Consider the following 25,713-nt stretch of genomic DNA (forward strand, 5'->3'; position numbering starts at 1 on the left):
CGTTCCCATTGTTTCCATTTTCATTGGATCTGCCTGGTGCCGCTTAACATTTTGCGTTAGCCAATCAGGAGACCCGTGACGACTTCTACACCGTGACCGCATTGCAACAAAGTTTAGCCTACAGGGGTTTAGCCACAGTAGCGCGAGGGACGGTGGGTAGATGTTATTGCAACTCTCAGAATATTTAAAATTACCTAGCAAACGTTGGTTAGCTCAACAATCTCGACATCATTTCATTTAAAATCCATAACCTTTTTGATTATATAGTTTGCGTCCACAGTTTCAAACTGTACTTTACATTTTGGCGCCGTAGGATACTTAGCTTGGCTAACATTAGCTAGCTATTTTGTAAACAACACCAACCAATGTAGTTGGCTATCCATACAAACGGTTCATTTTAACCTTGCAGCTCTCAGATAACATAGCACTTGCTAGATAAGGAAAACTCGCTAGCTGCAAGTTCTACGGCCGAGTGTTCGTTTGTGATTTAATTTGGAACTGACTTGATAGGCTGTTCCCTAGTCTAGTTCGCTATCAAACATTAGCTACCTAGGTTTGTTTCGGGAGAGTGGCTTCGCGCAGCAAATCGTACAATTTACATGATTTTACTAGTCAACCAACAGTCATTATTCTGTAATTGATCGTAATTCTGATCAGCTAAAGAACTTAACTCGCTGTCTATTTAACTGGCTTCGTAATTTTCACCTTGTTCACTAGACTAGCAAGCTAACAAGTTAGCTACCTGGCTAGTCTTTCTGCACCAACTGTCGTTCACTCAAGGTAGCAGTACTTTTAGCGAATATTAAACTACGTTGATAGTGAGCCAGCAGCTGTTATCGACTTTGACTGGGTTGCCAGGCTAAAAGGGAAAGAAAAGCATAGTAAGTCAAATGTCAACATCACTGTTAAACTGTGGTTACCCATCTAACGTTTGCTATATTTGACGTTTGCACTATAGTTTAGCCTGCTATCTAGTTTGCTAGGTAGGTATTTTGTAAAACGTGCTGATTGGCCAGTTATGCCTGTAATTGGATATCAAGCAAACTAAACACTTGGCTAACGTTGACGAACTAATTTGTCAGAGAATTATGCCTCTTACGCAGTTGTCTGGCTAACAAACAATCTGTTAACCGTGTATTCGGCAGCACTAGTTTTGCTTGGTTGTGTAGCATCTAGGCTACTGACGTGATCTTCGGTTTGGAGTGGATCGAAGATTAGGTAGCAGTCTAACTTGGCTAGAAAAAAAATCATAAACAGTGGCTGTGACGCGGTAGTTGGCTTGTTAGGGGGGTAATTACTGAATATTCTAAAACGCTTGTCCTTGTGATAGGAGTCATGCCGAAAAGACAATTAGGGCCTCACAAGTCTCTTTTCTCTCATTCCCAAGCCCCGAGGCTTTCGTATGGTTACCACTCGAGAATGAATGTCGCAAAAAGTGGGTATCGTGTCTTTTCTGCTAACTCCACCACAGCATGTACAGAATTGGCCAAGAAGATCACCGAGTAAGTATAATATTATTTAAGTACTTAAACGTATTGTATTAAATATGTTATTAGGAGGTCAACTGAAAACACTTAACATTTTATCCGAGAGTAGCCGAGCACACTGTCTCTGACAATACAGGGCTGACGTTGCATTTGTGATGTCAAAACATTTTTTTTGAATGTTTATGTGTTTACCGTGTCTACAATGTCGAAAGTGGATTTATTTCAGCAATTATGCCCGCCCTGTAACTGAGCACGGCTCATTTTGCTTCGGAAGCTGAATGGCTTAAGAAAAGGTCGCCGGTAAATGATGGTGCGTTTAAATTAAGTCCACGATTTTGGGACGTGTGCATTTTTTTGAATAGCAATAGCAGTGTTGAATTATCCGTGCTAATTGCTTAACCATTTCTTATCAGTGTAGCAAAGAGCATCGTTACACTGTATACAAGTAACTGCACTGTGCACTCGTTTTTTGAAGACGTATTCATTTTTTTCTGGGGTAATACAGTTGAGGCCGAAAGTTTACATACACCTAGGCTAAAGACATTCAAGCTCAATTTTTTACAACTCCACACATTTCTTGTTACCATACATTTCCTGTGTTAAGTCAATTAGGGTATCTACTATATTTCAATAAGAGGTAATTTCAAAATAAAAGCTGAGAGATTTATTGCAGGTTTTATGTACTATATCAGATTTTCAGTGGGTCAAAAGTTTACATACACTTTCGTAGTATTTGGTGGCATTGCCTTTTAATTGCTTAACTTGAATCAAACGCTTGGGGTAGCCTTCCACAAGTTTCTCACTATACATTGCGAGAATTTTTGTCCATTCCTCCTGACAGAACTGGTGTAACTCAGTCAGGGTTGTGGGTCTCCTTGCTCGGACACGCCTTTTCAGTTCAGTCCACAAATTTTGTATGGGATTCAGGTCAGGGCTTTGTGATGGCCACTCCAATACTTTCACTTTGTTGTCTTTAAGAAATTTTGCTTCAACTTTGCTTAGGATAATTTTTCTGCCGGAAGACCCACTTGCGACTAAATTTTAACTTTATTGCTGATGTCTTGAGGTGTTGCTTCAGTATTTCTAGATAATCCTCCTTCCTCATGATACCGTCTATTTTCTGAAGTGCACCAGTCCCCTTTACAGCAAAACACCCCCACAACATGATGCTGCCATGCAAAATAAAAGTCAGCATTTTTGCTTTGGATGTGCCGTTATTTCATGTTTCTTTCCCTTGTAGTGCTGCTGAAGATAAAAGTTGCTTTATCGTTGTGATCAAACAAACAAGCGAACAAAAAAAACAAAACTACAAAAACAAGGTAGATTTGATTATTGCAGGGTGGGGTGTGGAATAAGGCTGTCAAAAGTGGCATGAAATTGAGTTCGAATATTAGCCTTTGTAATTAGTTAGAGTTCGAATATATTCGAATATTATTTGCCTATAATTCTCAAAAATAAGCTTCTTATTGTCGGGGGCAATATGCACGTGACGCTCCCTCTAAACTGGCCTACGTGTTATTTTCCACAAGCGGGCAGTAGAATAGAGGACATCGGTGAACTTTAATACTAGGTTACTACATCTGGGGCCTCACTTATAAAACATATTTTAGGTCAACTGTGGCGCGTGCGTAGAAAATCACGTCAAAGTAGTGATTTATAAAATTTCAACATGACTCGATTTGACCGTGGAAACTGTCGTGGCTCTACGTCTGGTCTTCACTTGACGTATGCACGCAAGTTCATTTTATAAATGAGCCCCCTTCAGTTTCTATAGCCTAATGCGCAAATGAATAAAGCACTTTCTCGTGGATGTAATTTGCCACAAATCTGCATTTACTAATCATAGGGAAATGATTGTTTATAGGAAATCCCTGTTTATTTCACAAAAACTATTCAAACGGCTAATACCTGTAGCCTAAAACAACATAAATTACTTACTCTGTTTAGTTTGTTTAGCTTCTTTTATCGTCCAATTTTATCAAAATCTTCAGAAAAGTAAGGAAACATAGCCTGCCATGGGAACATTATTTAGCATAAATTGTTAGCTGACCAGATCTGTTGAACGAAGTGAAAAAAGAGACTGGCTCGCGAGGCTAGCTGACCAGTAACGTTAGGTGTCCATGGAGCTGAAAGTATCACCGGAGGTTATTGGCAAGGAAAACCAGACGATCCACTTGCCCTGGGTCCAGGGCAGAACGTTTTTTGTTGACAGAGGAAGTAACGTTAGCACTGGAAATGAACTTTGCGTGTATGAACACGATTCGCCGCATGAAATTAAAGCCTGCATGTTAATGACAATACGCGCGATCCAAAAAAAAGAAATATTTTCAAATAGTTTTCAAACTTTGCATATTTTGACAGCCCTAGTGTGGACAGGACACTCTGTACAGATCCAGGCTAGGGAGTCTGCCAGTCCTGTGCACCAGAACTATGTGTACCTGTCCTGCGGACATGATGCCAGGGCAATGAGTCAGGAAAGAGACACACCGGTGTTTTTAGATAGATGGCTGTGAAATGCTGACTTTATGATGAAAATGACCGGCTTTAGCCACAGACCTTGGTGAGATAAGACCATAGAAGGCCTTTTCGTCTCTCGTCTTGCAATATCCTGGGCAACTTAAATTCTCCTTGCACACCGGAAGGACCGTCCGAAGATCACATCTCGTTTTTGTCATTCATATTTTAGAATATCGTGCTTTACAATTCAGATCGAGCCTGCGTGTAAATGTCCTGTGCGGCCTCTGGTAATTTCTCTGAAGAACTGACCTCTCCTGCATTGGTACGGGCAGTGGAAGTGTGTGTATAGGCCTGGCGCACTAAGTGCTTTCCCATTAGCCTGTGCCTGCGAGAGGTGATGCAGTTTGCCCTAGGTGTGGGCGTGGCTCAGTATTGTTGGATCGATTCGTTTTCTGCTGTCAGTGTTTCTGCTGGGGACTTGTGACTGGATTACCCAGGCATGTCCTCAATCACACCCGCTGCCCAAATGTACTGTAATTAAGCTCTTAATCAGCCACAGGGTTAACGCTGTGCAGGTGTCACTCAGTGCCAGTCTGTTTCTGTACGTACAAGCTTGAGAACCCCGGGATCCATTCTGGCCCCTAAGAGAACAGGGATCCATTCTGAGCTCCTAAGAGAACAGGGATCCATTCTGAGCTCCTAAGAGAACAGGGATCCATTCTGTGCTCCTAAGAGAACAGGGATCCATTCTGTGCTCCTAAGAGAACAGGGATCCATTCTGTGCTCCTAAGAGAACAGGGATCCATTCTGGCTCCTAAGAGAACAGCGATCCATTCTGAGCCCCTAAGAGAACAGGGATCCATTCTGGCCCCTAAGAGAACAGCGATCCATTCTGAGCCCCTAAGAGAACAGGGATCCATTCTGGCTCCTAAGAGAACAGGGATCCATTCTGGCCCCTAAGAGAACAGGGCTCCATTCTGGCCCCTAAGAGAACAGGGATCCATTCTGGCCCCTAAGAGAACAGGGATCCATTCTGTGCTCCTAAGAGAACAGGGATCCATTCTGGCCCCTAAGAGAACAGGGATCCATTCTGTGCTCCTAAGAGAACAGGGATCCATTCTGGCCCCTAAGAGAACAGGGAGCCTTTCAAGTCCCTAAAAGAACAGATATCTGTTCTGTCCCTGTTTTTACTGTTGGTTAAGTCTTTGCTATGTTTGTGTTCTGGGCTGATTGAATGACTTTGATTAAACTCAAATATAATTCAAATTTAGTTTGTGAATTTGGCATACAATGTCAAAGCACAGTACTTAAAATGAACAAATATGCTTTCTACAGTTTGTTTTTCCTGTTAAATCCATCTCCATTTTGCATGGTCTTTTCAGAATTTCATTGAGTTGTGTGCAGTTTAGCTTCCTTTTGCTTGTGTAAAAAAAACAAAACAACTCTGTGCCAAGCAGTTCACTTTGCCCTAGGTGTGGGTGTGTCTCAGTATTGTCGGATCCATTTGTTTTCTACTGCCATTTGCTTTTTGGTTCACTTCCTTTTAGATACAGGCCTCATGACTTACTCATTTTGTATAATTTTATGCAAATTTTATGCAAATTCTGAAATGCACACATTTATACACTACAAGGTCAAAAGAAGAATGTGGACACCCAACATCCAACATTCTCATCCAAAATTGTGGGCATTAATATGGCGTTGGTCCACCCTTAGCTGCTAGAACAGCCTCCACTCTTCTTTGAGGGCTTAATACTAGATGTTGGAGCATTTCTGCTGGGATTTGTTTCCATTCAGCCAGAAGAGTATTAGCGAGGTTGGGCACCGATTGGACGATTAGGCCTGGCTTATGGTTCTTCCACACCGTTCTCGACAAAGCCATTTCTATAGGGACCTCGCTGTGTGCCCGGGGGCATTGTCATCCTGAAACAGGAAAGGGCCCTCCCCAAACTGATGGGGAAGCACAGAATGGTCTAGAATGTGATAGTATGCTGTAGCATTAAGATTTGCCTTCGCTGGAACTACGGAACATAGCCCAAACCAAGATAAACCCAAACCCCAGCCCCAGCCCCAGGCGGAGGGGTGTCCAGATAGATTTGGTCGTATAGTGCATTTGATTTGACGCAGTAGGATTAAAGGCCATGTGCCTATTGGCCTTGCATCAGATTATTACATTTTTATTTGTTTGTTAGTAATTGCTTACTGGCTTGGTCTAAAAACCGTACTCACTCTGCATTTTCAATGTGTGGGCGTGTAGTAATTGACAAACTATTTGAGGTGTGTGAAACATCCATTATTTGTCATCTTGACCTTTTTGTTTTATATGTAGGCTAATCATCCAACTGATCTTGCTTTGTATTTCCTTTTTGTTTGTGTATGGAGTATCCGTACTGGGATACAGTAGGGCTGGCCTTCAGGATTTATGACCGTGTAGAACGCCTAGGAATTGATTATCCTTGAGTGTATGTTATCAGAACAAACAAGTGTGACCCTGGTTTGCCTAGAAACACATCTGACCCCAACTGCAATTAATCTAATGATATCTCTTAACTCTGGCATCGGTGGCTGGTGCAACCCTGTTTTTGTCCAAAAAAGAACATTCCCCCTATAGAGAAGGAGAGGAGACCAGGTTTTAATCCTTGCTGGTCTTTCATTGAATTAGAGTCTGTATTGCTATTTTAGCTGTATCATGTGTTTCTGGACAGGCGTCTTGGTGTGGAATTGGGCAAGTCTGTGGTCTACCAGGAGTCCAACAGAGGTGAGGGTTCTGCTCTTTTGTCCTGGATTCCTGCCTGTCTGTTATCTTAGGCACAGTACCATTCTGCTTCACTTTGTGTAACTGGCAATAGTTTGATTGCTGCTCATCGTAATCATCATGGTCGCCATTTTAAAGTGGTGTTCCAGAAGAATCATTGTGTGCTGTGTGAAAGCATATAAACCCTGTCTACGCGGCTGAAATTGACTGAGCGTTTTCTCTCTGTCACAGAGACCAGAGTAGACGTGAAGGAATCTGTTCGAGGGCAGGACATCTTCATTATCCAGACCATACCCAGGTGAGACGTGCACGTGCTCTTTGTTATTGCCTTCATGTTGCATTCCCTGAAATTACCCCAGATCATTTATTTTCATTACTCTTACGTGAAGTAAGGTAAAAAAAATGCATACCGTGTTCTTTAAAATGTTGGTTTATTGATGATGATGTTCTATTCAGTTTTCTGTTAGAACTGTCTGTACTGAATTGCATGTCCTGCTTGAGATTTTCTGTATTCTGAGTTTATATATTCATGAGGAAAACTAACGGATTGATCAGGGTTCCCACTCGTCCTGGAAAACCTTGAAAACCTGGAAATTTATCGACTAGTTTTCCTGTCCTGGAAATATTTGTGAGGTCCTGGAAAATTGTAGGCTAGTCTGTAAGTCGAGCTATTTCAACAGGATATTTAGAGCTGAGCTTGCATATTTTACTGTATTTTTCTCTGCTTTTCTCATTTTTATTAGCTGCTGAGATTACATGGCAGCACACAGTTTTGAATGGTTATGGCACATTGCCCCCCCCCCCCCCCCCCTGGTCCACCACCGGCTTTGGGCTACCATTGTCCATGTTTCATGTCTGTGAGTCTAAGTCATGGAAATTGTCCTTGAAGAGTCCTGGAAAATGATTTCCCAAAATGAGTGGAAACCCTGATTGATGCGGCACACGGTTTATCAGGCCACCCACAGCAGCGGCCATGTTGAACGATGAGCCGTTTCCAAGTTGCACTTTTTGGTTCTGTGAACTGTGAACACGCACACAAAAGGAGCACCCTGATCTGATAAACACCGATCATTTCAGCAATCCAGGGAAGTGGTTTTCTGCTAAATGCCTGTAATGTAATATAATGTGATCAGAAACAGGCCAAACCTGTCTCAGATACCTAGCTACTAGCGTTAGAATATTTGGTGAGCTGATCAACATAAATCTCAACGTGCCCAAATGTTGCCTCCTACGTTGCTGCTATCATGTCAGTCTTGCACAGTAACGTCGTACTGCTAACGCATGAACAAGGAGAGGTGGGTGCTGTTCACACCCATTGAAATAAGCCAGGTATGACGGCTAGCATAAATGGCTAGCTAGCTAAAGAACACTTGTTCAGTGCCATCATGGTAGCCAGCTTGGTTAATGTTTAGTGTAATATTATTGAGTAAAGAATGACGTGAATGCACGTTTGAATGAGCAGAAATATATAATGACTGATGGTTTGCTGCTTGGCCACCATTACATGTTTTCTGTTTCTGCCTACTTTTAAAACAAATAAGAAATAACTGAGTGAGATATCTAGTGTGCAGAAATAGTGCCACTATAGTTTGTTTGCTGTATTGACTGTGGCAGTGTTGACATACAGCACATAATTTCCTCACTATTTGATTTATTTATTGAGGTTTCTAAGTTTAAAGCTATAAATAAAAAAAGAAATAAAATTAAAGTGAAAGGTAATGGTAAAAACGTCACTTTAATTGTGCAGCTACCTGGCTAAGTAAAGTTATTCGTGCATCAGTGTGTATTGGTCTTATTGAAAATGTTCATTAAACTTTGTTGAACTGTCTGGTTGTGATTTTTAAATCAATAATTATTAATAACGTCAGTGTTGATAAAATGCTGAAACATTTGGTCAATTTTCTCCTTTAGAAAATGGTGATTTCTGAAATTAGTTGAACCCTTGTGTGAAGCGCATGCTTTTCTGAATACTTTTAATAAGTGTCCCGTGATATGCCAGTGACAATTGGCCTAAAGCGTATTTTGAACAGGCAGAACCACTTTCTCTCTAGAATAAAAAGGAAACACGAATGGAATGTGTTTGATGGGATTCTTTTCTGATGTGCTCCCATTGTTTGATCACGTTTGTTGCAGGTTGGGTGTACCTGTGCTCTCTCACCTGTGTGGAATGCGTGGAGATCTAACGGCAGTTTTTGGGGCTTGTGCTTGTATTGCTTGCATGGCATTAACTGAAGCTCATGGTACTAAGAGCTCTACTGTTGGCCATGCAGTAAGCAGGGCTTTCGTAAGCACTTCAGTGACCTTAGGCCTTTGTAACACAGATTTGTAAATTGACACAGAATTGGGATAAGCCCTATAATTCTTTATTGGGCTCCTGTTTTAGGGGTAAGCATTTACCTCATCCACTTGTGTGACAGTTTCCTTGATTACATAGCAGGATGAACTGTTGTTTCCGTATGCATGTATATATTTTTCTGTTTTTTAAATTTGCTAAGCGATGCCCTTATTCAGCAATCTACCCAGCTTTTGTCTTACCTGAATGGCAGACTGCGTACGTTTTGCCTTGCACAGTTGTGTGATGAATCTGTAAAATACTTTGCTGATTTAACGCTGTGCTGCCTGACGGCACTGTGGTCATTCATACATTTTCTTGTGGGACTCCCAGCTTCCTGTCTGCACCAGCAGAGTATTCGTAGTTCAGTTTGAGCGCCACAGTTTTGTAGTTCAAAAATCAGGAAGTGAGTTGGCATTTTTGAGCTATGGGCGGTTCCCTTGGCAGATTTTCATTGCTTTTTTTTCCCCATAGGGATTACATTTCTGCAGAAAATAAGGTCTGTGTTTAAAATAAGCTTAAGAGAGGTTCACGTTTTAATTCTACAACATAAATTACACCCATCAATATCTAGGATGTGAAATTTGAAGCTTTCGTGTTCTTTAACAAGTTGCCATATTAAAACTACAACAATGGTAGTAGCATTTTGTCATCGCTCTAGAGTCCATACTAGCCCACCTGCACGCAACAACTGTTGCAGTTTCAATATAGCAGAAAATGGACATCCCTGTGGGGATAAAAGCATTGGAAATTTGCCAAGGGAACCCATGGTGGAAGAAACCTGTGGGTTGGCCTGCAAAAACTGTGGCACTGCGTTGCAAACTTGGGGTTGCATCGCTTCGGTGCGATCCAGTGAGATCCCCAAGGGCATTCGAAAATGTCCCATCCCCTCACAGGGCAGTGGTAAAAAAATGGAGAGACTTGGCAGGATCAAAGATGATGCTACAAGCCAGTGTCCTTTGGAAAGATTTTGCAGTGAAGACCAGTGCAAACCTGTGCCACATCGTGCTTTATAATTCAACCGTGCAAATGAAAATGGTAACTAATGTTTATCCTTCTTTTTTTTTTTCTCCTTCTTTTCTTCTCTCCTTCTCTCATCAATCTAGGGATGTTAACACTGCCATTATGGAGCTGCTGGTGATGGCGTATGCTCTCAAGACCTCGTGTGCGAAGAACATCATAGGGGTGATCCCTTACTTCCCCTATAGCAAGCAGTGTAAAATGCGGAAAAGGGGCTCCATAGTGTGCAAATTGTTGGCGTCTATGCTAGCCAAAGCAGGTAGGATGTCGCCATTTTATTATGGATTTATCATCATGACATGTATTCATAGGGCCATAGTGCATGCTGTACGTTTTGAGTACTGTGTAATTTTGCATACGAGCATGTTTTATTTTTTTGTTGTTGCCAGTATTCAGTTCTTTTGTCTGCATTTGCATTTTTCCATACCAACTCGTTCAAGTTATTTTATTTTTTAGGTCTGATAATTTTTTTTATTTTATTTTTTTGGCATAGCTTAGTTTATTGTGGGGAATGTTCCGGTGTGCTGACCTCAAAAAGTGTTATTGTTTATTCATAAGATTACATTCATTATTTATTCTCTCATTTCTCCATTTTTTTTATTTCCATGTTGACCTGTGATCAGGCGAAGGTGAAGTGAGAAAGGGACTTTGATCTGACAAATAGCCTCACTAACTCATCAAAAGGACTCAAGTCAAATGAGACTTAGTAAGGCTAAAAAATCCCCAACTCATTGTTGGCAAGTTGGTAGTCAGGGTTTATGGTGCTGTCAGCTTTTCCCTGACCTAGCCGTCTGCTCAGTAGAGATGAAGGTTCCAAGACACTGTTTCTTCTGTGAGAAACCTGAGCTCGTTGGCCTTTCAAACCTTTGTAATCTTTTTTGATTTAATGTCTCATTACATTATATTACAGGCATTTAGCAGACGCTCTTATCCAGAGTGACGCACACAACTTTCTGCATGGCATTTACATTGCATCCATCTACGCAGCTGGTTATATAGTAAAGCTGTGCGGGTTAAGTACCTTTGCTCAAGGGTACAACGGCAGTGTCCTACCGGGGGAATCGAACCTGCAACCTTGAGGTTACAAGACCAACTCCTTACCTGTTATAATACACTGTCTCCCCCCGGTAGATAAAGTCCTGCTGTTATCAGTCCCTGTTACGGCCGGCTCGAAGGGCCGCTACAAACAAGTCCAAATGCATCAAAAAAACAATCCAGAAAGTGATTTAAAAAGAAAGCCCACGCATTTAGTTGTATAAATCACAAACTAACACGCAGACTACAACAAACGAAAACCCTACGAAGTACACAAAACAAAAAAGATCACAAAAATACACAAACCACACACAGCCCCGAAGAAGATCTTCCCTTCAGCCTCACACTACAGGGCTAATATGGGGCCGCAGTCAGGTGGAGGCAATTAAGTAATTAGGTAATTACCTCCACCTGCACTACCCAGGCAAGCAAAGGCAGGGGACGTAACAGTCCCCGGCGTGTTGACGTTTCTCCCTCTCTCTCTCCGTCTGCCCGCAGGACTGACGCACATCATCACCATGGACCTGCATCAGAAGGAGATTCAGGGCTTCTTCAGCTTCCCCGTGGACAACCTGCGGGCTTCTCCGTTCCTCCTGCAGTACATCCAGGAGGAGGTAAGGCGCTTCCGCGTTCGGGGCCTTCCACCCACGGACGGCCGTACGCAGAGCTTAGTTTACTTAGCTTAGTGCACAACGGCCCTAATAATAATAATAATAATAATACATTTATTTTATATAGCGCTTTTCACAGACTCAAATACGCTTTACAACACGCTCTAATGATGTCATAAAGGACGTAGGGTTTTTAAGGTAAGGTTTTATAATAAATTCTTGCCCAGGTTACTCGGTCACAACAACACGTGAGCTTTCGTGCCTATGCTAAGATATGGGCAACTAGCGCTGGTATATTGAGACCGCAGCCGTCAGTGTCACAACTGGACGCCGGCGCATAAATCTACTACCATAGAGTTGCGTGTCATTATTGGTGCAGGAGGACGGTATAAATCTACTACCATAGAGTTGCGTGTCATTATTGGTGCAGGAGGACGGTATAAATCTACTACCATAGAGTTGCGTGTCATTATTGGTGCAGGAGGACGGTATAAATCTCCTACCATAGAGTTGCGTGTCATTATTGGTGCAAGAGGATGGTATAAATCTACTACCATAGAGTTGCGTGTCATTATTGGTGCAGGAGGACGGTATAAATCTACTACCATAGAGTTGCGTGTCATTATTGGTGCAGGAGGACGGTATAAATCTACTACCATAGAGTTGCGTGTCATTATTGGTGCAGGAGGACGGTATAAATCTCCTACCATAGAGTTGCGTGTCATTATTGGTGCAAGAGGATGGTATAAATCTACTACCATAGAGTTGCGTGTCATTATTGGTGCAGGAGGACGGTATAAATCTACTACCATACAGTTGCGTGTCCTTATTGGTGCAGGAGGGCGGTTGGGTTTGAGGATACAGTGTTAAATGGAACGTAGGTAGGGCCAGTAAACCTACAGTAAGTGTTCCCAAGCGCATTGCCTGAGTCAGAGTGCAGTCAAAGGGGCTGCGGAAGCTTTGTGTACACTAGAGAGAAATAAATGAACTCGGCACCTCGGAAATCTGGGTAAAGGTTGCCTGTGGCCGCCTGTTTATTCACTTATCGGCCATTTTGATGGGTGTTTCAACCGTTCAGCATTACATTACATTACATTACAGGCATTTAGCAGACGCTCTTATCCAGAGCGACGTACAACAAGTGCATAGGTTTCAAGATGTAGAGGCGCAAAAGAAACACTAGAGTGAAGTAAGGATCGTAGTGCCAGAAGTGACCACATCGATCAGGACTCCAACCCTGTAGAGTAAGCAGGATTAGGGTACGCAGTGGCGTGGCTTTGTAACTTTCCAGTTGTGTTACAGAGCCACTTTTATGTAGCACAGCAAAGTTTCCCTTTAGTACTCAGAACTGAACGACAGTGCTCTGTTAAACACGGACTGCAGAACGCTTCAGTTCTCGTAGCTTCTGGCAAATACTGTCCGCCGCGCCAGCCTCGACAGGACAATCCCGTGATTCATATTCCTGCGGTTTCAGCATGGACTATGGTAGCCAGTTGTAATGATTAACTAACAAGTGTAGACCAAGCCGCCCATAAAAAGGAAGAACTACGGTGACTGGACGGCTGCCGGAAGGTTGAGAAAATAAACCGCTGCGCTGTGATTGGTGGAAAAGTGCTTCCATAGTGAAAGGGAAGGGTTGGACGCTGAAATTTCCCTGTGTGGAAACTGTTTAAACATATTTAGATTCTATGCAGTGGTGTTTATTATATGTGGATGCTTCTTCCATCCATGTCCTCCTCCCTCTCCATTTCAGATCCCTGATTATAGAAATGCCATTATTGTTGCAAAGTCCCCATCTGCTGCCAAAAGGTAATTTATGGATCGGGAAATCTGGGTGTTGGGTTTTAGACTACAATGAACAGTCATTGTGTTTTTTTGCTTCTGTTTGTTCTGGTGATAGGGAGTTTGTTGTAGCTTTGTGCGCGTGTGTGTGTGCGCTTGTGTGTCTGTGCTTGTGCACGCCTGTGTTTGTGTGTGTGTGTGTGTGCACCAGTGTGTACGTGTGTCTGTGCTTGTGCATACGTGTGTGCGCTTGTGTGTGTTTGCTTGTGCACGTGTGCGTGCGTGCTTGCGTGTTCATGTGTGTGCACACCAGCGTGTGCTTGTGCATGTGCGCGTGCATGCGTGTGCGCGTATGTGCATGTGCACGTTCTATGTGCGTGCGTGTGATCTCTAAAGTGCGCGTATGTGTGTGCGTGTGATCTCTAAAGTGCGTGTGCGTGTGATCTTTAACGTGCGTGTGCGTGTGCGTGCGTGTGATCTCTAACGTGCGTGTGCGTGCGCGTGCGTGTGATCTCTAACGTGCGTGTGCGTGCGTGTGATCTCTAACGTGCGTGTGCGTGTGCGTGCGTGTGATCTCTAACGTGCGTGTGCGTGTGCGTGCGCGTGATCTCTAACGTGCGTGTGCGTGCGTGTGATCTCTAACGTGCGTGTGCGTGTGCGTGCGCGTGCGTGTGATCTCTAACGTGCGTGTGCGTGTGCGTGCGCGTGATCTCTAACGTGCGTGTGCGTGCGTGTGATCTCTAACGTGCGTGTGCGTGCGTGTGATCTCTAACGTGCGTGCGTGCGTGTGCGTGCGCGTGATCTCTAACGTGCGTGCGTGTGCGTGTGATCTCTAACGTGCCTGTGCGTGTGCGTGCGCGCGCGTGTGATCTCTAACGTGCGTGTGCGTGTGCGTGCGCGTGCGTGTGATCTCTAACGTTCGTGTGCGTGCGTGTGATCTCTAACGTGCGTGTGCGTGTGCGTGCGTGTGATCTCTAACGTGCGTGCGTGCGTGTGCGTGCGTGTGATCTCTAACGTGTGTGTGCGTGTGATCTCTAACGTGCGTGTGCGTGCGTGTGATCTCTAACGTGCGTGTGCGTGTGCGTGCGTGTGATCTCTAACGTGCGTGCGTGCGTGTGCGTGCGTGTGATCTCTAACGTGCGTGTGCGTGTGCGTGCGTGTGATCTCTAACGTGCGTGTGCGTGTGCGTGCGTGTGATCTCTAACGTGCGTGTGCGTGTGCGTGCGCGTGATCTCTAACGTGCGTGGCGTGCGTGTGATCTCTAACGTGCGTGTGCGTGCGTGTGATCTCTAACGTGCGTGTGCGTGCGTGTGATCTCTAACGTGCGTGTGCGTGTGATCTCTAACGTGCGTGTGCGTGTGCGTGCGTGTGGATCTCTAACGTGCGTGCGTGCGTGTGATCTCTAACGTGCGTGTGCGTGTGCGTGTGCGTGCGCGTGATCTCTAACGTGCGTGTGCGTGTGCGTGCGCGTGATCTCTAACGTGCGTGTGCGTGCGTGTGATCTCTAACGTGCGTGTGCGTGCGTGTGATCTCTAACGTGCGTGTGCGTGTGATCTCTAACGTGCGTGTGCGTGTGATCTCTAACGTGCGTGTGCGTGCGTGTGATCTCTAACGTGCGTGTGCGTGTGCGTGCGTGTGATCTCTAACGTGCGTGTGCGTGTGCGTGCGCGTGCGTGTGATCTCTAACGTGCGTGTGCGTGCGCGTGCGTGTGATCTCTAACGTGCGTGTGCGTGCGTGTGATCTCTAACGTGCGTGTGCGTGTGCGTGCGTGTGATCTCTAACGTGCGCGTGTGTGCGTGTGCATGCGTGTGATCTCTAACGTGCGCGTGTGTGCGTGTGCATGCGTGCGATCTCTAACGCGCGCGTCTCCTTGCAGGGCTCAGTCTTACGCGGAGCGGCTGCGGCTGGGCCTGGCCGTGATGCACGGGGAGGCCCAGTGCTCCGAGTCTGACATGGCCGACGGCAGACACTCCCCCCCCTCTGTCCGCAACACCTCCGGGCACCCGGGGCTGGAGCTGCCGTGTAAGACGCCGCCAGGGCCCTTTCCTCCCTGTCCTCTCCGCCCCCCCCCCCCCCTCCGGAGTCATTAGACCTGGGACGGGCCCGGGGGCGGCTCTCTCAGTGGCGCCCCTTACTGGTGAAGGACTGCGATACGCGACGGAGTCCTTTCACCGCCAAGCCTGATTGAAAGTGCCGCCGCGTCCGTCCCATGGACTATGGCGTATTAAAGTTTCCTGTTTTCTTCCGTTTAAAGTTTTATTACCACGTAACTATAGCACCCTGTTAACCCCACCCACTGTGAAAATCTGGTGTTTAGCTGAGGGGAAACCAAGCCGATTTTGACGCAGGTTTTTACGTTTTTTTTTTTTTTTCGTTTTTTTTCGCAAGAATCAGTTAAAAATATTTCCCAGCCGTTCGCAAATGCTTAAAAAAAATCTTAGAATAGCACGTCAGCTTAGAATTCACAGATTTCAGTTTCCTGGACACTTTAACAATGACGTTGTCTCTCTTGGCTTTAAAAGAATCCATAGAGGCATTTAATACTGTTTTGTAGCTCAACTGTACACATCACTATTGGGGGTACACGCCATAGTAAAGGGTTGTTTTACTTAGTCGGGGGTCATGTTGTATCAGGTGTAGGGTGCATCTGGTAGACAACGGTAAGTGAAGAATGATTTTGTAGGAACACTTGTACAAACGATTCTGTTTATTGGCCAGTCTATTTAATCTCTCCTTTTGATCAAAGCGAATGCTAAGGAGCTGATGTAGGGCTTTTACTTACTGCTGTCTTAATGGAGGTTAGTGGACATCCCTTCTAGAAAGTTCGGATAATGTGGGATTATATACTTTAAGTGTCCACTGGCAGCTGGTGCTCTTGCAGAAAATGAGAGAGGTTTCCTTAGGTAGTGTTCCTGCCAAATGACTCCGGAATGTAATTTATGAAGCATGAATAGCTTTATCACTAATTCTGTAACTGTGCATTTGTATATTGTTTAACTGTTATTACCCAGGACTTTAAAAAAAAAAAGAAAAAAAAAAACAAAACCCTCTAATGGCCTCTGACTTGATTCAAATTGACAAAGAACTCTTAAAGGCAAGTCCTTCCTCATCCCCCCCCCCTTAGGGACTGCAGGGGAATGGGAATCGATGGGCTTCACATTTCTATGTGCGAAGGTATTAGGATAAGCCTTCGTTTTCAGCCCGACGGAGCTGCAGACTGAGCCATCGAAGGCTTGCAGACCTCATTTCAGTGTCGGTTCGGCGCCCTCTCTGAGGTCTGTAAACAGCAGCGTGCCCACCGAGTTACTCCGGCCGGGCTGGCTGAGGCATTGATTCCTTTCTCTTCCTCGCTCCCTCGTTCGGGTGCAGAGTTTGCGTCTGAGAAACGGAAACAACTTTTTTTTATTTATAAACTGCACCCCGAGGAGAAATGTGGATTCGAAGCCGGGTTGCTAAATTTTAACGTACTAAAATTTGATCTTCCGACAAAACTTGGAGGAATGCTTTCCTTTAACCAGAGTGCCAAGCGGGGGGGTTTTTTTTTTTTTTTTTTCCCTCTGGTCCTGTAGTTGTCTGTGTCATGTCGCCTGTGTTTGAATATCTGTTAATGTGCCATTTATATTTGTTGGAAATAGGGAAGCACCAAGCTCCGTTCCCTGGCATAGAGCTCCCAAGTACGACAGTAATTCCATTCTGCTTTTGATCACAGCAATAACATTTCAGATGGTTCCTTAACACATGCATGGAGATTTTCTTGTGGGCGAGGGTTTTCAGTCCATGCGGTCAAAGCACACTCTGAAATCCGGGGATTAAGCAATTTGACATGGACCCAGCAACTACTTGGAAATCTGTTTTGTGCAATGCCATCTTAATTGAAGGCATCAGCTGGTATCCCTTATTTTGGGCACTTGCCAGTGTTGCTGTCGGTTCTCATGTGCAGATTTTGCCCAGTTTTGTCAACTTGTGGAAAATGTGGGTTTGCAATCTTGTGACCTGGACAGTGAAATATGTTAATTTATTTTTTTGTTCCACCTGAGGTGATGGTTGATGGACTGTAGTCTGTCCACAGGGCAAACGCGCAGTCATTTCCTGGTATGATAGCTCCACAGACTCCTCCTGCCCCCAGGATAACTGTTTCTGCTACTGCTTGAGCTTGGCGGAAGAAGCTTGGGTTTGCGTTGGAGCAGGCAGGCCCGCGGCAGGGGTAGTGCAGAAGTGAAGGTGCCTGGGCAGTCCTGGTCATGGCCGCAAGCCCGTCCGTGCCGAGAAGCACAAGGCTGGTGCACCTCTAGAGGCCGTAGAAGAGCGCGGGACACTCCTGGCTGGGAGAGGCGTGTTCCTCGGTCCTGGGAATCCTGTAGTACCGAACCGTATGTGAAGGAGCGGAGTATGCTGGAGGTGGAACATCCTTAAGATCACCAGCACGGGCTGCCCAGTGTACGCGGTTCTCCACCTACGTCCTGCCTCGACCCTGCCTTTTCCACTCCACCGACGGTGGGACAAAAACACTCCATAATGCACCGTTGTGCTAAAAGAAAGAATTTCAGAGTGTTGCTTTGCTGAGCGTTGGACTGAAAGCCTTCAGATGTGAAAGCTCTAGTGTGACTTCCGAATGACCCTCTGCTGAACAGGAACCATCCAATAAGGAAGTGATGCTTTTATTTTGAAATGAGATTGAATTGCCGGCCTCTTCCTGATGAGATCCTTGGTTAGATGGCTGTCACAAATCTGACAGGAGATGTTTCCATCCAGGACACCCTGGTGCAGTTTCCACTCACAGTCCAATCGGAATTAGTCCAGCCAACTGATTACTTTTCTCAGTGCAGAACTCTCATGCTGGTTTCAGACCCATTCTGCTGTAGGGTAAAAAAAAAAAAAAAAACACCCTTTGGTGGTACTGCCCTTCTATATCGACACAGTTATATCAGACACCCAGAATTTGAGGAGTTTACGGCTCGCGTTTAATACTTAAGGAAGGAAGTGGAAGTACATTTAGCCCCCCGAAACAATGTTCTTCTAATCGAAAGCCTTGATAAACCAGCGCTATGAGACACAGTTAGATCCGCAAAGAACATGCTGAGCCCTTTGATTTATTAGCAGAGAGAATTTTTCCATCTCTCCTGCATATAGAGTAATTGGCACACAGGGCCAGATTGTTGCTATGGCAGCTGTTCTGCCTGTACCTCCCAGGCCAGGCCTTCCTCTGTGCACAGCTGTGCTTTATTACACATGGTCAGTATCCCAGGATACTGGGGGGGGGAGAATTGCAGGCGTTTTACAGTCAGGGACAGGTAAGAACAGTGAAGTGGTCAAATGGCCTCTGCGGCCTTGTTCCGTACTCTGAGCGGAAGAACAGGCAGGCACCAGCACTTTGGAACCCCGCCCCCCCTCCGAACTTTGATCAGAATTAAGCAGAGGCCCCAGTGCCATTGGACTGCAGTCTCAGCGGCAGCCGCAGATGCGACGGCCTCCTGCACACGGGGCTCCATGGCCTTACGGCCTGGATCTTAATCCGGTTTGTGTCAGGATACCGAACACTGACTTGGATCACTCAACAACCCCCCCCCCCTTTACACACCCCCACCCTCCGCTCCCTTCCCCAATCTCAGTTCTGGGGAAACATCCATCTAAAGGACTAAGTGTTTTTCATGGCTGTTTTGGTGTGGTATTCCTGACTGCGCTGGCAGCGGTTCTGTGGTTATAGCCTTGAGGCTGTGTGAAATCATAATGAGGCGACCGGGCTTGCCAAATATTCTCCCCTGTGTGCCAGGTGTGGCCTCCTCTCTGTTGCCCCCGCCCCCCACCCCCCCCTCAGCCAATCAGTGCGCACTCCTGCTACTTCCTGGAGCGCGTGCATTTAACCCACTGCACGCTGGTGCCGTTGGGCTTTGCAGCGGCGCAGTCATCCAGGCTAATTGATATACCACGGTTTAGCCTGTACTTTTACTCTGTTAAACATCAATAAGAGGAAGTGCCAGTTTGGGTTTATTAACAGATCTTTTATTGATGTTTAACGGCGAGTGGCAGTGCATCGCTTGCCTGGCTTGCCGCTGCTTCCCTCTGTCCATATCTGGGAATCGGTGTGCATATATTGTTTTTTTTTTAATCAACTTCTTTTGCCGTGTTTCTGTACATTGGTCAGCTGGCAGTTCCATTTGTAAATGTAGTTTCCACGGGGTGCAACTGGACAGGAGAGTTCCACAGGGGCAGAACAGGGGATGTTGGCAAGCCTGATTTCACTGCATTGTCTTTAATTTGGTTGGCTTTGATGGACTGACGATACAAGGTTTGATTCTTGTATATTTAAAAACTTTGACTTCCCCCTTTAAAAGCCCTGCATGGTTGTACCATTTCCAGGGGAGGGAGGGAGGGAGGGAGGGAGGGGGAGGGGGAGGGGGGACGACAACAAAATGGGACAGTTTCTGTTGTCTTTTCCCTCTCTAAATGGAACTTTTTGTTTTGTTTGGGAAGTCCATGTGAAAATATGCACTGCTGTGGGAGTTTCTAAATATACATGAGTCTGATTGGGTATGCTGGGCGAAAGACGAGGTTGTTTTGATTTTGCATGGCATGTGTTGCGATGAGGATTTCCCTCCAAATCAGATTCGTGAAGTTGTAGTTGGGGTAAAATGGGGAATGTCGCCCAGGAATCCACATTCACCAGTTCATTAGCCACCTGTTGCAAATTGGGTCTCCCCTCACCTTCAGGAGCATGTGAGTTTTATTTTAACGCTAACATTTCCCTGGAGCAGATGTTTGGAAGATGTCTGAATGTACGTAGGTACTGAAGAGAAATCTGTTCTGGCTAATCTGGCTACGTCTCTGGATCGCCGGGTGTGTGGCTGAAGACCTTAGATCTTGCTCATGGAGGCTCCCCAGTGATGTCATTTCCCATCTGAGCTGGCTCCTCTGATCCTTTGCTTTGTGTTATTCTCCGTCCTCCCTAGAGAGAGAGAGAGGAAAGCCAGTGGTAGGGATGAATGACCCTCCCTGCTTAGTTAGACACCCCCCCCCCCCGCCGCCCAACCCCTCCCCCCAATGAAAGTGTTCCTTTGTTTCAGAGGCTGAGTACAGTTGTCTGGGCTGAGGGGGGCGGCCAGTTGGAAGAAAGGGATTTTTCTGATCCGAAAAAGGTCTTGCATTGTTGAAAAAGCCCAACTTTATCCCATCTTACCCAATCTACACTGAAGTGATTTCTCCTGATCTTGTTCTGGTGCCTTGCCTTGGTGTGCATGCATCTGCTCTCTGAGGCCGTAGCTGACGGGCTCTATTTGCGTTTGCAGTAATGATGGCGAAGGAAAAGCCACCAATCACAGTGGTGGGAGACGTGGGAGGAAGGATCGCCATCATTGTTGTAAGATTTATTGATTGATTGATTGATTTATTCATTCATTCATTCAAGCATCATTCATTCATTCATTCATTCATTCATTTTTTATTATTGTTATTTTTTTCTCTCCCCTCTTTTAAAAGATTTTATTTATTATTATTTTAAGTAATTTATTTTTTGCTCCTTTCTGGTGCTTTTGTGACAATTAACTCTTCAAGCGTGTTATGTCTGAAAGCAAGAGATGATTTATTATTCCTTTGCAAGCGGCCTGTTTGACTAGGTCAGAAGATTCTATGTGTCATACAGTGGGGAGATAATAGTTCCCCTCTGGACATTATGTGCGGGCACCGACTATCAATGTCCACAGACATTTAATGGAAATGTTGACAAAATATAGTCACAGTCATATACATGACTGTATTTATGGTCAGATGATTAGAGAAGTGTCTTAAAGTAAGGATCTTTGAACGAATCTCATTGGTGCCTCGCCAGGATGACATCATAGACGATGTGGAGGACTTTGTTGCCGCGGCGGAGATCCTGAAGGAGAGGGGCGCCTACAAGATCTACATCATGGCCACGCACGGCCTGCTGTCTGCCGACGCCCCTCGCCTGATCGAGGAGTCCGCCATCGACGAGGTCGGTCCCACCCGTCCGACACACACACACACGCGCTCACACACACACACACACACACACACACACACACACACACACACACCACACACACCACACACCACACACCACACAACACACAACACACACACACACACCCCGTTTGGGCTTAACTTCGGTCCTCTGGGCTAGCGGGTGGAAATAATTTGAGAAGGGGGTGAAGGGGGTGGTTGGGCTGGCAGAGGCCTGACCGAGGCGCTGTTGTTCCCGTCCCGCTGCCCAGGTGGTGGTGACCAACACCGTCCCGCACGAGGTGCAGAAGCTCCAGTGCCCCAAGATCAAGACGGTGGACGTCAGCATGATCCTGGCAGAGGCCATCCGCCGCATCCACAACGGGGAGTCCATGGCCTACCTCTTCCGAAACATCACCGTGGACGATTAGGGCGAGGGGGCGTGGGCGCGGGGGCCGCTCCCTCCGCCGTCCCTGTGTCCCCCCCCAAACCTCCGCGTTCCTGCCTGTGCCGGGGCTGCTCTCCGCCTCGTCAGTGTCGTCCTTCAGAGCCAGTCCGACTGATCTGTTTTCTACGACATTTTCCCACTGTCGTTTTGTGTTCTTGCATTTTCTTTTACTTGTCGAGAATAATTGTAAAGCTACTAAAAACAAAAGCAGAAAAAAAAAAAAAAAGCGGAGTACAATTAATGCTGAGAGAGCCGGCCCGTATTGCTGGCGATTGCCATGGGTTGTACTGTATCCCTGTGTGCTGCTCATGCAGTTTAATACTTGTACAATAAAATCCTAACGGTTTGGTTCACTACTTGCTATGTGCTCACACGGCCTTCCAAGTGTCACTCAAGTCTTTGTGCATACATCACTACTTCACTCTGCTGTGATTGGGTAACCGGCATTTCCCTCTCTTCTCTGTCTGGGTGAATGCAGTGTGGTCTGCGATTTGGGTGAACCGGGTTGGACCCCAGTGGGAGTGGAAAGGAAACCTGTACATTTATAGTGTGGCAGCCTTGGTTCCTCTCAACAGAAGTTTATATGTTAGCATTCGTACCTTCTTTCATTGCTTTCAAGTGATTAGCCGTTTTCTCCACTTCTGTAGGACTTGAATAGCATTTGCGTGTGTGTGTGTGTGTGTGTGTGTGTGTGTGCGTGTGTGCACGCACGAGTGCGAATATGCACATATGTGTGTGTGTGTGCGCGCGCACAGTCTGTGCGTGTGTGTGTATCTGTGTGTATTTGTTTCTATCTGTTTGTATCTGTGCCTGGTGTCCTTGTCTGTAAAACCTTGTCTGTTTGTGTTCACCGAGAAGGGCTGATCTTTGTGAGTCTCGCAGAGCGCCGTCGTCAGACTTATTTGTTTTGAACTTGGCAGTCTGGTGTTTTCATGGTGACAGTGCTCGTTGCGGGTCATAAACTTTAGTAGTGTCTGTGAACCGTAGTCCTGAGTTTGTTTTGGTACTGAAAGGGAACACGTTCATTTTGTTGCCGCATTTAACTTGATCGCACATGTCCTTGGCTGATTTAAAATTTTGGATTTTTTTTATTTTTTATGTGCATTTTTGCGTGTTATACTGGTTCTAAGCGTATTCAATTTGGCATGAAAAGCAATAGTAAGCCTGGTGAAGTCATACTTGTGTAAATACTTGCAGTTAAACTGTGGAAGCATTTTAGGCCCATCAGAAACGCCTCTGACTGGAGCCTTATTTTTGCCTTGTCGTTCCCTGGTACGGTGTCCTGGCCTATCGGGATAATATGCTGTTTACTTGTCAGTGATTACGCAGAGCTGGCTGCTTAATTGAAATGTCAGCCGTAAGTGTGCATTTCAGGAAATGAAGAGTTAAATATTGGGTATTTCCACCACGAGTGAGGTGCTTCAAATTTGTCCACTGCATAAAATACATGTTTTCTTAGTATTGGCATCAATCCCTCAGTCTTCGTTTTTGACGAACTGGTGTTTACAGCTGAGGGTGTTTTGGGACTGGGAGAATGTATTTTTTTCTTCTTTTTTCTCATTTCTCTATGCAAGAGAAAAGGCTGCTGGACCAAGCTTAACTGACGTCTGAATAGATTATCGGTTATCATGTTCTGATTCCTAAACAGACCTGGGTCCAAGTACGTATTCGTTTTGGATTCAAATAATTTTCTGTGCTCTGTTGATCTTGCCTGGGTGTAATTCAGCCTGCCAGTATTACCAGAAGGCGGGGTTTGTGCTTTTCGAGAGTATTTCATTGGTTCCAGTAGACCAGACAAGATCAGTAAAGCGTAGAAAAGTATTTGAATCCAAAACAAATAGGTGTTTGACCCAGGTCTGTTCCTAAAGCAGTATTTTTTTTCTGCGGATATCACCTGGTCGTCTTCAGTGTCTGGTTCAAAAGCGTTAGAAACTTTTAGCTCCTCGGTTTACATTATTATTATTATTTTTTTGTTTATTTTAAAAACATCTATGCTCCTTTTTGCTGTGCCCTTTTTTTTTGAGGAAGGCGCACAGATTCTTTCCTTTACATGTTAAACTTCTTGTAGCTTGTAGCATGTCATCAATGTAAGGACCTTCTGTAGAATGGGCTTTGTAAGAGCTGAGTGTTTGTAGTCACATAAATAAAATGAATTTTATTTGCATTACTTTGTGTTCCTTTAAACACGAATTTTGTAAGCGGTCGCAGAAGAGATTGGTCATTAATACCTTGAATAGGAGGGTTTCTTCGTTACAAACGTATAAACCACATTGTGAATGTTGGTGAACGCAGTTTCATAGCTTGTGGTGAAACGGCTACTCTCAACCACTAAGTCCACAGACCCACCAGCTAGGCATGCCTCCGTTCTCTAAATGGAAAGTGCTGCCTCCCAACCATAAACGCCTAAAAATTACAACGTGATGTGTCTCCTTAAACCCAATTAAAGGGTGTGACCAAGTGCAGTACTGAATGAATGGACGTGCGCACTGTAATCTAGCACTGGGAACTCCTGTTGTTAGCCAGAATCTGCTCACAGGGTGGAAGGAGTGCCAGGCTGTGTATTTGGTGAGTCTAAAAAATCCACTACAGCTGCAAAAAAAATGCAAAGCCAGTTTGGTTTTTCCCTAGTCTCCGCCCTCCCTTTGAGACTGCACTTTGATTCCCGGAATGTGAACGTTCTTAACCGAGAGTGAACGTCGAGAGTATTGTTATAATGCTCTGTGTATATTGGTCTCGTGTAAGGGCACGTTTTCTCTCCTAGATGTTTATCTGGTTCTTTCAACAGTAGGAGAGGAGTTTTTCAACTCCTTCCCTCAATGAATGTGCAGGGAGTGCGGATGTTTTACCGAATGTTTATTGCAATTCGGTTTTTTTTTTTAAATAAAATTTTTTTTTTTAAGCCAATATGTTCAGCTGGCTTCATGCGTCCTGTGGTGTTGTAGAAAGTCTGGGTCTGTATTGGAAGGGATGTATCAAAGCTACCTTGCCCATTAGTGAACCCCGTCTGAAGTGTCCAGAAGTAAAAGGCAGAGAGCACAGACTGTGGCTTCCTGCTCGGGTCCCTGTACCAGGGCCTTATTCATATTTGGTGGTCAATGTAATGTCCTTAAGGGCAGCTCTGGAGCCAGACAGTCAGTCACAGTACTGTTTCTAAGCCTCCTTTGTCACATGCAGCCTGTATTTGATTGATACGGTGTGCAATTTTATATTTATAGCTAGAAATATCCTGAAAATTAATTATTTGTGAAATGAGTGAAGATTGACTTGCATAAGCTTTTCAGTTTTCACTCATGCGATGTACCAGATGTGTCTGTCAGTTTGTCAAAGGCACTGCCTTTATGGATTAAGCCAAATGCTGAAGTTACTGTCTCTATGAATTATCCAAGTTCTTTGATCGGTGCACTTTAAACTGGTTTCCTGGGGTGCATGCCTTCACCAGATTCTTGTTTAGTTTCTACTGAAAAGTAACAAAGCCATCATTATTGCATGTGGGGAAATGTTGACTTAGACTGACTGACTGGTTGTGGTGAAGCTTCACATGTTCACGTAAATACTCACGACAACTGCTGAACCCGTGTTCAGCAGTTGTCTACGATCATGAAAATGCACTTTTGTACGTCGCTTTGGATAAAAGCGTCTGCCAAATGAAAGTAATGTAAACGTATTTTGGCGGGCGATTTTATCGATAGTGACGTACAATGAGTGCATACTGAAGGTCACCGGGCAACTACAAAACACAGGTCCGATAAGGTACGACTCATTATGTAACGCTTATCCACAGCCGTGAGCACAAAGTCCAGTTCGCTCAGTAAGCGTGGGCCAAGTCAGA

The 25,713-nt window shown here is 45.1% G+C and overlaps 1 protein-coding gene across 6 annotated transcripts; it reads left to right on the forward strand.

The window, feature by feature from the left end:
• Positions 1-62: 62 nt before the first annotated feature.
• prpsap1 (phosphoribosyl pyrophosphate synthetase-associated protein 1) lies at positions 63-24,048 on the forward strand. Of its 6 annotated transcripts, none has more exons than XM_064324306.1 (12): positions 63-152; positions 1,388-1,502; positions 6,650-6,702; positions 6,931-6,997; positions 10,138-10,310; positions 11,585-11,700; positions 13,451-13,506; positions 15,357-15,502; positions 17,116-17,154; positions 20,764-20,834; positions 21,303-21,449; positions 21,709-24,048. In XM_064324306.1, the coding sequence occupies exons 2-12, from the start codon at positions 1,420-1,422 to the stop codon at positions 21,865-21,867; spliced, it is 1,110 nt and encodes a 369-aa protein (XP_064180376.1). In that variant the 5' UTR covers positions 63-152; positions 1,388-1,419; the 3' UTR covers positions 21,868-24,048. The 6 variants fall into 6 exon arrangements, with proteins under 6 accessions (XP_064180376.1, XP_064180375.1, XP_064180378.1 ...); XM_064324305.1 differs by having other exon boundaries at positions 104-881; XM_064324308.1 differs by lacking the exon at positions 63-152 and adding an exon at positions 965-983.
• The last annotated feature ends 1,665 nt before the right edge of the window (positions 24,049-25,713 follow it).

Source organism: Anguilla rostrata, chromosome 2 (genome assembly GCF_018555375.3).
Source record: "Anguilla rostrata isolate EN2019 chromosome 2, ASM1855537v3, whole genome shotgun sequence".
Classification (NCBI taxonomy): domain Eukaryota; kingdom Metazoa; phylum Chordata; class Actinopteri; order Anguilliformes; family Anguillidae; genus Anguilla; species Anguilla rostrata.